Here is a 12,710-nt window from a genome sequence, read left to right on the forward strand (position 1 = left end):
TATCAATTGCGCCGATCTAGTCCTTGGAACGTCGTATTCAATTACAATTCCTTCGAAGCCTCGCTCAGTCAGTTTATCTCGACAACAAAGCCGCGTCTCTTATTCTGTTCGCCAAGTTTTCGCCTCCAGGGGGCTTGGATCGATCGAAGCATACCTTGTTCTCCTTTTGATCAAAGAACTCGGGAGCTTGGTAGTTATTCGTGAAACAAGATTAAAGAATTATCCTCACGCCAAGACTTTGGGAATATTCTCAATTCGGCGTTCGAGCGTATATATTTCCCTAATTCAGGAGAGAAACAAGACCATTTACAACCATGCCGTCTGTGTAATCTGTCCAAAAATATGTTTTAAAATTTCGACAATCGCAACGATACTTAAACCTCGTCTTTAGATCTCGCTCGGTGGACTTGGAAGACCGAAGCCAGCTGTTCGTCGAGTTTTCGCTCTTTTGGGATAAACATTGATTAATTTCGGAGGAAATTTACCGTCCACTGTATTTCGGACAGACAGTTTGCCGATGCTAATTTTGCCTCTCATTTACTGCATTTCGGGCGCAAATAAGCCGCTGCACGTGGGTCCATCGAAGCTGCACAGTGCAAGAGGCGCGTTGTTATAAAGACGATCTGGCGTAGCCGTGATTGACATGTTTACATGAATGGGGGAGCTAAATCGGGTCGAAAGGATACAGAATTAAGCCGGTGCAACGTTTGGGGTTATTATTAGCGATCTAAGAGTGGAAATAGTAGGGCCAGAGGGTGGTGGAAGAATGAGAGGCAAAAGAAAAAGAACAGAGAAAAAAAAAAGAAAATAAAAAGACGAAGACAAACTCGACCGCCGTTTTAAATAACCTGCGAAGCGGTTCCCCCGCCGCGTTGCAGGGACTATCGCAAGGTGGTGGTGCTGGTGGGCAACATCGGGGACTAGGGCATATCGGCTATAATTATAGGCAGAGCTTTACCCGCGCTTAAGTTCACCGTGAAGTTGCTGCAGCCGGTGGGTTTCAGGGGCGGAGGGGCGATGGGGGGGGGGGGGGATGAACAGCTGCAGCGTCTGCAGGGTTCGTTGGTCAACTCAGTCCAGAGAAACTGATGCTGTTTTATCCCGCGGGAACCTATTAAACAATTGCGGTAAGGTTTGAGGCAAGCTTTTAAGCTTACGAGGGGCTCTGCATACATTGTGTTTAAAACGGTGAGCGGACCACACAGTAAGCTTTGCAAATCTCGACACCCGCTGAATCTAATTATAAATTTATCGCGTGACTTTACGCTCACTTCGTTTCTTCTTTTTCTCAGACTCCTCGCATCCTTCTTTAAGCAGAGATTGAACGTGGTCCAGTTTCGCTACGGAGTCTGTAGTGACGATGCGACGGAAATTGAGATCCTGAGTCAACGTTGCGACTGGATACACTCTCGTCGACATCCCCTTGATACTTGAAACGAAATTCTAAGCGCCTCTCTCTCTAACTTTCTCGTATCTCTCGTATCTCTCGAACGACTCGACGCGCTGTTTGAAAACCCGAGAACAGCCACTTGCCGGTTGTTTATTATTTCCTAGATTGTGTAACGCCTGTATTAAAAATAAAATGGCAATTTTCAGTCGGGAAAACATCGAGGCTCTCTCTCTCTTTCTCTTTTAGAAATCTCGAATTCGTATTTCCTACAGGCTTCTATCCCTCAACCTTATTTTCTCGGTTCATCTTCCGCTGCGTCGATTTCTTGAACCACTGATCTCTGAGCCAACGCAACCTTGACCCTTCATCCGATGTGCATCCCAAAGTCCTTGGCACTCCAGGCTTCATATAACCAATTCTTTCCTTCGCACACCCAGGCAATAAATCCTCGTCAATTCGAGCTTGAGGGTTGAAGTGGAAGCGAAAGGATTATCAAGAAATTCCGTAAGTCACCGCACTCTGCGACTCGTGAGCCTGAGACCGGCTATTTCTATGCAGACATCGTGTCAGACCGGCAAATATATTTACGGTGGAGCTAGTCGGGTTCGCCTCCTGGCTTGCGGCGAACCAGCCGCAAAAATAGTGGCGTCGTTGTCGCGGTTGGCGGTGGATTTCGAGATTTTCAAGCCGAGCTTACTCAGGGTGCAGAGGGAGCGCGGGTCAGCTGTCGTCGGGCCCTGCAAGCTCGGCTTGCGATCGCCGAGCGAGGCATTGTTTGTTAGTTTGGCAGGTGTCCCACGCGACGAGACAAGAGAGCGAATTTTTGGCGCGAGGTGAAGCTCGTTGTTTTCAGCTCCGAGCTGCCAGTATCAAAATAGGAAAAAGGGCGAAGAAATTTTGCGAAATTCCGCCCGCGTAGGCCGCGCGGATTCTCCCGGGATTTCATTGTCTAATCACCCAGAGATCCACCGATTGCCAAAACGTTTTTCCCGGGCTGAAAAATTGCGATCAACAACTCGCCGGCGACGAATTAAACTTCATCCCCTTCTCTCTGTCTTTCCGATCAATCGATCTCTCGATTCGAAGAAGAAGATGAAGAAGAAGAAAAAGAGGAGTGGTCCATGAGCTGCAAGGAAAATTGAATTTTTGGTAGGGAGAAGATTACATCTACAGAATTTGATTTCATCCATACTTACTGATAAAATGCCGGGCGACTACTTTCGAGGAAGTTGTTACGCGACCCTGGTGGGAAAAATTGCGTCATCGATAAGGTGGTCGTTCAATTCCATTCGCTCGTTATTCAGCTGCGCGGTGTAAATGCGAGCTATGTAGACGTCGACGGCTCATGTTGATCCTCGCGGCGTGACGTCACGACTTGAAATACCGGGTCACAGCTGGGAAGTGTCGGTGGAATTTGGCGCCTTGCGCCAACAACTTGAAGGAGCAACAGCAGCAGAAGAAGAGGAAGAAGAAGAAGAAGAAGACGAAGAAAAAGGTGGTCAGATGTGCAGTTAGACGTGCGTTAACCCGGAGTAATAAGTTTCCGGCGAATAATCTCCCGCGAGTTGGCATCGCCCCTCATTTCTTGGCGCCTCTTGGCTATCTATAGATATATGACTGCAAGGATGACATGGTAATAAGCTTAGCGATCGAAGATCGTGAGTGGATTATGTCCACTGTCGGGTGGATTACGGAATCGGATGATGACCAAACACGAGGCTCACTCCAGTCACTTAAACTGAGGTTCATAAGCACATGTTGAACTTGAAATTCGCGTTATGGGTCGTAACTCTTCGGGCTGCCGAACGGTTCCTGGTTTGATTCATTCGCGATATTTTTTGAATATTTTTCAATTGGGGAACACGCTTTGCTACCTGGTAAAAATTTATAACTACTGTCAAAATTAAACGATTGATCTTGTTGGAGAGTCAACGATTCACAGCGATCGCTGATACTCACGTGCAGGTGAAAGATAAGAGGGTGCGAATTTTGAAAGCGCAGATTTTCTTCTTTTTGCATTAAAAAGTCGAATTTCAATAAGTCGTCAGAATTTTAGAAATAGTCTTGACGAGGTTTTTTGAAAAAATCGAAGTACAATCTACTCTCAAAATATCGAAATCTGTACCCTGAAAATTTCAGCAATTTACCGTTGAAAAACTCGTAACGTTTAACGAGTTTACAAGTTCAATTTCCCAGAAATCTACGAATCCTAAGGTTATAACCGAAGTTCTAGAATTTTTTGTCTCTTCTTTTCATTTCTAAGTTTCTAGTGCGAGCGTTAAGCCAGATGTTATTTGCCCGTGTTTCGTTTTTCTTTTGCCAAAGCCGGCCTTTCGTACTTCCGGTTCTTCGCGTGACAAGGTCACGTGTTGCACGGCACGGTATAAGTTGACTCACGTGTACGCGTAGATGAAATCTGGACAGAAAAGTGCTACATAAGTATACCGGAAGTGACGTAACGAGCCAAGTTTACGGTCCCCGTTCCGTGCAGAGTTTAATTGCCCGGTTTCGCGATAAAAATAAAGATTGCCAATAAAAAAACCCTCCACATACAAAGTTTGTTTCTAAAGCTTCCGCTGTTTCGCGTTACGCTTTGCGTTACAGGTTGCTGCGAATGCATAAGCTGCAATCCTCGGGAAAAAGTATCTGGACAGGAAGCAGAAGTGGCCGATTGGAGGTACGTCGGTCAAGGATCAACGAAACGCCGTCCAGAGGAAAGGTGAAAGGACACTTGAAGCAGACTATAAGTGATTGAACGCCAAAAATTTTGGTAGGCAGTGCCATAATACAGGAACCAAAAATGTAATCATTCGCCGAGCAGAGAACTTTCCGCGGCTCACGTTGGTCACGTACAACCCTTGAGGATAAAAGGAAGTCTAACGACACGAAGAAAACCACCCCGTCGATTTCACCGGTTACTAAAAAGGTGAGAATTCTCTTTCTCGTGAGGTCGTTCATTTTTACGGCATATAGTCTAGCACAGAAATAGTCGAACCAAGTTACAGAAATAATTATTAACTCGATTGAGTCATCGATAGTCCGTAAGAAGAAGAATTCTCTGCTGCAGTGTTAATTAAAGATTCGTAAGAAAAAAAAAAAGCGTTTGAATATAAAATTCCAAGCAAAATTCGCTCGTGGTTAAGAAAAATATAAAATAAATGAAACGGAATTCAAGATGAATTTTGGCCTGCGCTAAATTCGGGGATAATAAAATATATCGCGATCTATTTACACGGGCTGATATCCTACGTATAGCGACAGCAGTAAGGTGTAAAAAATCTGTGGGAAGCCTATAAAGTATAAAAATTTACGTATCGTAGGTGTAAAAATGTGTACATACATATATTATAAGAATATATCCGTGGTTACCCAACGTCGCGCGAAAGTTCCTGATCATTAATTCGTCGGAGGAAATTAACAGACGTATTTTCCTCCGAAGGGACGTTACTGCAGTGAAAACCCTCAACAGCACGCCCTTGACTAAGAAAGCGGTGACAAGTTGTTCCCGTTTTCTCAAGAAGCGGAGGCGGCGCAGCGGCCTTGGAATTATAATAAAAATTGGAAGCTCCCGGGGACGCAAGCTCGCATTGTTGTGTCACCGATCGTATCTCGAGTTTGAAAATTTTCCATTAGAGCGTTGGCTTTTTGGCTGTGAAAGATTGAATTTTTTTTGAAAACTGATCGCCTCCAACTGCCTCGCGGAATCTTACATCTCGCGACACTTACACTCTGTCCGAAATTCGCAAGCTCTAGTTACGTCGCGTGTCAGCCACGCCCCCGCCGTTCGTTTCTCCTCCATTTTCGACAAGCCACGATCTATTATTACTACGAATTGGCTGGTTAGACGAACGAAATATGAACCAATGAAAGATCAACCCGAAACCAACGATGTAAGGTGTCACGAACGAACATCAACTCTTTCGACTAATAAACAACGATTTCTCAACAGTGAATTACTGCTCTATACAAGCTACCGTTAAACAATTCAATAACATTCCTCCGAGGCTTGTAGAAATACTCGAGTCGTAGCTTCTTTTAATGCCAATCCGATTGATTTAGGTACTCCAGCCTTGTCTAACTTCTTTCCCGAACGTCTAGCAATGTTGTTTATTTGCTTGTTTAAATTATTTCTTCTTTCATCAGATAGAACAAAACGATCCTGGAATCAAATAGTACAATTCTGCACCTTCTCGTCTTGGACTTCTTGTATTTTCACAGAGTTCAAGCATATTACAGGGTACGATTTACATGTACATACAAATTGCATCCGACATTCCACTTGTTCAAGCGCTTATTTTCTGTTTCAGACAGCTGTCGTGCTCTTTGCTGCACGTGGTTATCCCTGGATCACGTTAAAATCTTCCAAGTGTTCCTCGAGAGTTTGGCACAGGGTTGAAATCGGACTGCTTCATTATCGTAAGGGATTAATTTCACAGGCTGCAGGTGTTTTTGGTTACGAGAAACGTGTTGCGGCCTACGAGAAGCGGGAAAATAATAATAAAAAGAAAGAAACAAGAGACCGCCGAGCATTCGGCATCGGAAGGCCACGAAGACGAAGATCAGTTGGATATATTGTGTGCACGGGAGGGAATAGCGAGTTCTAAATTTGAATTCCACAAGCCACGAGTGGCGCGGTACTCACACAGTGTCTTTCGAAGCTGAGGAACGAAACTGATATTGAAATCCGGCTGAACTTGTTCCATCGGAGATCAAAAGAAACGGCGTGGAAAATAAGAGGAGAGAATAGAGCATAGGAGAAACGAATAAAAAATAAAATAAATAAAAGAGGAAGACTGAAGAAAAAAAACAACAAGAACGTATTACAAATACGTCAACGTTTTTTGATCGCGTAGTCGCCCCGGTCGCGCCAAAAATTAAGAGAATCAACCGCAAGTTGAGGAAACGAAAATATCGACGAGAAAACAATTGAAAAAAGAAGAGAAATAAAAAAAAAAAAAAACAAAACAAGAAATAAAATAAACAAAAATAAAAACAGCAAACACGAAAGAAAATAAACCAATTAAAAAAAAGTCGGATGGAAAAAACAAAAATATATATCATCCCAGATGTGCCAGCGGTGTCGGCCTACGTGACATTTATCAAACCTCGGTCAGCCCGCGTGGATACAAATTTTGCTCTCGTGGATTCGGTCTGACTGTATCTTCTATTTCGGATTTGCGAACTAAACGAGAAGACGGGCGTGAAAACATATCAGATACAATTTACCGTACATGAATACACGTGCAAAACGCACAGACACGAACACACGAAGGTGTATAATCGCATAATCATCATAGACGTCAAGGCCTTTGTTGAAATCATTGTAACATATCGGAAGGATACGCTAAGAACTTGTAGTTTCAATGTGTAACGGTAGTTTGAACGATCATTAGCGGTATCTTAATGAAACTTTTTCAAACATCATATTTAGCACAGAGTCTCGCGCTCTGATTAATCCGATATTTCGAGTTTCTGAAGATAAAAGAAAATTAATAATAATAATAATAATAAATCAAATATATTTACATACATGTAATCACGCGTGTAAACAACCCTAGAAGTGACACGAGTTCTCGAACCCCGGACACCATGGCGAGCAGGATGAAGTCACTTTACGATCAGGTGAGGCTTTAATCATCATCGTTTTTCTCGTCGACCGGAAAACACGAACATTTCATCCGCGTAGAGCAGTCGTTTGTGTACGCAATCGCACTTGTTTTATTAACGATTGAAGTATTTTGTACATTTTAAATACATCATACTTACTATCGGACTACTTCAGACGCGAAGACACGCGACAACAATCTCAGCTGTCGTATTTCCAGGCGTAATTTATGTCGCCGCATGTCAATAATAAATTCTGAAAATTTATTACAACTTCTTCGCGATTAGATTTTTTCAATTTCAATTTTCAATCTGGCTCTGCTGAGTTCTTCTCTTCGAATCGTCGCACAGGGACGAAATCTCAGGGGTTTATTGGCCCCGATTTTTATCTATCTATCCATGGAATTTATTGTATGAAAAATACTTTCGTAGCAAGTTGATGGTCCCAAGCTCAAAGCGAGCCCCTCGTTAACCGCACCCTGTTTGTCTGTCGTGATAAACTGATACGATAATGGATCGGCGAGGGATTCGAATCAGGGTGATTAGCGGCAGGATCCAGCCCTTGCATATATCGCTGCTGAAAAGCGTCGAAAATTTTCAGAGTCGTTTTTACTGTGACACGCTTTCGCAGTGTAAACAATTGTACGCATTTTCGCTGTGTTTTAAAAATAGAACAGCCGGAGCCTCGTGGCTCGATCGAGTCTTTTCCTCTCATCTGTTTGCCCAATTACAGTGAAATGTGTTGTAGATCAGCGCCGCGTATCGCGTAGGTGCCAAACTCGTGTCGGCATAATACGCGATACCTACATGGCTAGGTACGTATAATGTTGTCGCCAATTTCACCGCATCCTCGCTATTTTTGTACCCGAATTTCGGATACGAGTGTTAGTTTTCTTTTGTGTTGTTTTTTATTTTTTTTTTTTATTTTTCTTTCTTATTTCTTTATCCATTAAATTTTTGCTTCGGATATTTATTGCTGCTTTAAGAGTGAGTCAGATAGCAGCTGCGATCTATAGAGTCTTGAAATTACGGTCAATGTCAGTGTGAACTTTTATCGTGGGGTAGTAACTGTCTCCGCGTTCGAATGACTTACCTTGTTTTTTTTTTTCTTTCTTTATCGTTCTTACGACGTGATTTTCGACAGTGCTTCTCGTTCCAGCCACTTGTTGTCAATAGTTTCGAAAATTGTCTATGAGTCAATGTGAAACTAGAAAGAAAGAAATTGGAATTTCAACTCGGCAAAATACCTGAAATATTGTAAATTGAAAATAGAAAGAGAAGAATGAGGAAAAATAACCCAGAATACACACGAGCGACCTATTAGATACAGGTATTCAGAGAAAATTTGTTTGTTTCGGTATCTTGAGACTCGTTTGGAATCATTCAACTGCATTCATCTGTCAGAGGGAGCAAGTGACAGGTGGAATTATTTTCAAGAATGAAATACTTCGCACTCTCATCTGGTATTCGGTATTTCGAATTACGTTGGCTGCCTGCGCTCTTCGGGATAAGAAATGGTTCGTAAAAAATTGCATCGAGACTTTTTTTAATTCGGCATCATAGTGATGAGATACAGGTTAATTGCGGAATTCACCGTCATTATGCGCACGTAAATATGTCGGCTGTTTATAGCTGCGGACAGGAAAGAATCGGGCGAAACTCGTATCGCACTCAGCACGCCTCGAAGAAGCGGGCTAAACGTCAAATGGGGATGTAGGTGAAGAGTGAAATCGAAAATGACCAGTCACGTGGTCTTGATCTAAGCCAAGAAAAGTTTGGGGCCACTGGCCAAATAGCTACTCACTGCCAAGTTGCGCTCCTCTTTTTTATCGTCGGACAACAATCGTTTGTTCAAACTTATGTGCATTGTCGAGATAGTGTAATTTGATCAGGTTTGAACGACGTCTGAATGCTGAAATACCGATATACAAGCAGGATCTCAAGTTTCTACGTTGCAATTAGGATATCGTCTCAGGCGCAGAGATGCATCCAAAAGTGCAACATCGCAGATCGAAAATCCGTTATCATCACCCTGAAGTCACAGCAAATGCGCCAAAGAAACTTTCACATAAACATCAAACTTTGCTTGATCGATCTCGATCATTTGAGCAAATAGAAAACTGTAAAGTCCTTGATGAAAATTTGGTAACGTCTTGAAAAAAATGTGTAATCACCGAATTATTTTCAGGTAATTTTCGAACGAAGAGTACTTCTGGGCTGCACGTGTCTCGTCGGTCTTTCTGTCTGCATTTGGGCGATCGCGATCGGCACTGACCACTGGTTCCTGGTCTCGGCACCGAACCAAATTACAGGACTTCCCCTCAACCCTGGTGACAACAAAGGCAGGGTCCTCCTCTACAGGCACCAGGGTCTCTGGGGCGCGTGTACGCACGGACAGGAAAACGGGACTGCTTTTGGTACGTCATCGTCAAGCGTTGTTGATTTATTCTCTGTATGTAGAAGCTCTTTTCCATGTTTCGAAGGGTAGCTTAACGTTCGGCAGTAACTCTTCGTTGTCCGGCGAAAAGGCCTCTACGTTTTAGCCGCAACGGTGGAGTCGCGATCATCAATTGCACTTACCTCGAGCCCTCGGGTGCTCCGTGGTCCTCAATTATTAATGGCAACGAGCCCACTCTCGCAGCTCTCGCGAAATGTCAATGCAGTCAGCCGATGCTTAGCTTGGGTCATAAAACGTGGCACAGTTGAGTCCAAGCTCAACTCTCTTTGGCTGGGACACTGGTGTCCCAAGAGTACATCGCCTTCTGAGGTAGGGTAGACATGTCGATTGAAAATAGCAAATGGTAGCTGGATCAAAGGGAATTTGGCTAATGAGATCCGGCTGAATTTCACCCGACAAGGTATCTATCAAAAGCTATGGCTTACAAATGTCATGTTTCAGTTGAGGTTTATCGACCTGTGACTTACGGAGTTTGCTTTCATAGAAAGCTCAGGACTGGCTTTAGCCACTCGCATTCACTTTGCGATGGCCTTTGACCTTAGGCCCGATGTTGAACAAACAGACTCGGCAATTGGTTCCTCGAATTCACAGCTGGAACCGCGTTACCTTATTACCGCAAAGCGAAACCAGCTACGATTATGATAAATTTACGATCGGTCGAAATCACTAGAAAAAATAAACCTCGTTTACTCAAAATAAGCGGTGCAGCCAGATATCGGGAATCTGAATCTGGGCTGGAGATCTTCTGCGTCGCAATGAAGCATCCCTGCCGATTTTTACCTCGGGAAAAAAACTCTGGTAAGCCGGAATTCGAACGTTGCCGGAGTCGGGCTGGCTAATGTTTCATTCATCTCCCGCCGGGCATGAAATTCTAGGGCCGCCGAAACTATTCGGCTGGAATTTTTCCGCTGAATCATATGATACGTTTTTCTCTTCACTAAACATTTATGCGAATTTAAATGCCCGCGATTTTACGACTCGAGAGATCCGCGATGAACTCTGTTACGGCACTCGAGTGAGCTTAACGTCCAACTTCTTACATGTATATATACATACGTACATATAGAAATGTTTTTTTCTTTTAATCCTACTTTTTCAGAGGATTGCAAACGTCAGGTATTATTTCCCAAGAATTCTGACGCTTTACGGAATCCCAGACCTGAGAAAAAGATGCTGGGTGAGTTTGATGATGGATTTGTTGTGGTGTTGGGAAAAAAAAAGAAAAAACTGAGAATTTCTTCGAGTTAAACTATCAGGTTTTTTTTTTTTTTTTTTGCAAAGTACTCTCAGAAAGAACGCGATCGGTAACCTTCGTAAGCTCAAGTAACGTCGCCTTGTATTTCAGTCTACATCAAAACTCAGGTTTCATTTGCTGTGATCAGTATATTCCTGATGCTTATGGGATTCGGATTTTCCATCTACACTTTCCGCAATCCCAGATACATGTTCAAGAGGCTCGCCGGTGGAATCCACTTCATCACAGGTAAATATGGTAATTAGTTTAGAAAGCGGTCGGGGCTAATTACCATGCTCGACACTTCGTTGGACTGGTCAAAGGCCCGATTCTCGAGAAAGGAGCTTTCCTCGTGGTAAAGTTTGCTTTGGTTCCACCAAAGGTGTTATACTTCAGGCGAACACGCTTAATGAACGTGAATTCCAGGGACGCAAGGTCGACTCTTTCGCCGCTAATTACTTCCGGGTTAAGGGAGTCTTCCAAGCCGCTAATGAACGGAAATACTTTCTTCAACTTACAGCCGCCTGCGTGATGGTCGTCATTCAAGTGGTCCAATCCGCCATCGAGTACGAGAAACTCAACGTTTTTGAAACCTTTCCAAAAGGGGCTGTGAAGAAGTACGACTACTCGATGGTGCTTGCCTGGCTCGTCTTCCTTGCAAACTTGATCGCCGGTTGCGCTTTCATGTTATTCTCGAGGAAACGGAAACGCGACAAGGCTCCAACGGAGGAAATCGCCATGGCCGACGAGCCGACGATTATCGGCCGTTAATTGCCTTCGATTAATTTTGAAATTTTTTGCACATTTGTATTTTTGTTCTGATTGAAAGTATACGTGGAAACATATATATATTTCATTACCTACTGAAACTGTTTTCGAAAGACGTTTAGATGAATTTGAAGAGCCTGCAGCAGGCCGACGAGGAGATGGAGAAGAGAGAGTTTCAATCGAAAGCTTCGAATCTGCTTCGTCGATGAAACAGAGACCTGACGCAAGTTCGCGGAGCTTTATTTCGGAGCTTATTTATAGTCGGTAATGCAGAAAGCGCTGCAAGCCGATTTATCCGTCGGTTTCGAAAGCCTTGTCTTGTCAAAAAGTGTCGATAATTAAACTTCAAACTGAGCTGGTAAAACATCTTGTGTCAGAGAAAATTGTAATAAAAAAAAAAAAAATGTAATTGTGCAATCAGAGATGAGGACTAGAAACTGAAAATACTTAAAATGGTAGTTTGGCGACTGAGAGGGGAAAAAAGAGGGGAAAAATCGATATCAAGCAATCGAACAGGGCGGAAGTTTCTTTGTTCATGTGAATAATTAATTAGGTAAATATCTGCTTATTATGTATACAATATACATGTACAAAGAATTCAATACTCAAAGTTAAAAGTAGGGAGAAATTAATAACGAGGAGAGATGAAAAACAAAGTGAAATTACCGAAGCGGAAGTAGGTCGTACTTGGATACAAATTTACTTCGAAGTAAATTATTGTATCTTTATAGGTATATCTGTGTATGTACATAATGTATAAGCTTTGATATTAAAATGCCTTTGGCCGAGTGCCATTCTACGTCGACGTCAGGTCACAATAGGGTAAGAAAATAGGTTCAACTCTTGTTCTGCGGTATAACACGCTTGCCTAATATACATTAATAATATAAACACATCTGATGCTACCATATATATTTATGTATATAAGTGTAATTACGTGAGCTTCGATCGCGTAGCATCTAAAAAAAAAAAAAAAAAAACTGTTCAATGAAACTTTCTGTGGTCTCATTTATAATCTGAAATATATACGACGATATTTTTTTTGAAGTGATTTTCTCTATTCTAATTTGTTTTTTGTTTTTGTTCTCTTCTCTTCAACCTCTTTAATTTCTCTCAATTCCTATTTTTCTCCAAAGTTACAGGATTCCGAACAACTTTTACACCTAAAGTCAAGTTGTTTGAATATATAATTACCAGTTTTTGCCAGCTATAACAACAATAATGACCTCAAACAATAATAAAATCTATGTCTACAC

General features: G+C 42.6%; 1 protein-coding gene across 2 annotated transcripts; it reads left to right on the forward strand.

Annotated features, from left to right (window-relative positions):
• The first annotated feature begins 3,997 nt into the window (after positions 1–3,997).
• LOC124405351 lies at positions 3,998–11,843 on the forward strand. 2 transcript variants are annotated; one of them, XM_046880176.1, is made up of 6 exons: positions 3,998–4,316; positions 5,698–7,012; positions 9,183–9,411; positions 10,552–10,629; positions 10,798–10,935; positions 11,207–11,843. In XM_046880176.1, the coding sequence occupies exons 2-6, from the start codon at positions 6,980–6,982 to the stop codon at positions 11,455–11,457; spliced, it is 729 nt and encodes a 242-aa protein (XP_046736132.1). In that variant the 5' UTR covers positions 3,998–4,316; positions 5,698–6,979; the 3' UTR covers positions 11,458–11,843. The 2 variants fall into 2 exon arrangements, with proteins under 2 accessions (XP_046736132.1, XP_046736133.1); XM_046880177.1 differs by lacking the exon at positions 3,998–4,316 and adding an exon at positions 5,610–5,627.
• The last annotated feature ends 867 nt before the right edge of the window (positions 11,844–12,710 follow it).

This window comes from Diprion similis, chromosome 4 (assembly GCF_021155765.1).
Source record: "Diprion similis isolate iyDipSimi1 chromosome 4, iyDipSimi1.1, whole genome shotgun sequence".
Taxonomy (NCBI): Eukaryota; Metazoa; Arthropoda; class Insecta; order Hymenoptera; family Diprionidae; genus Diprion; species Diprion similis.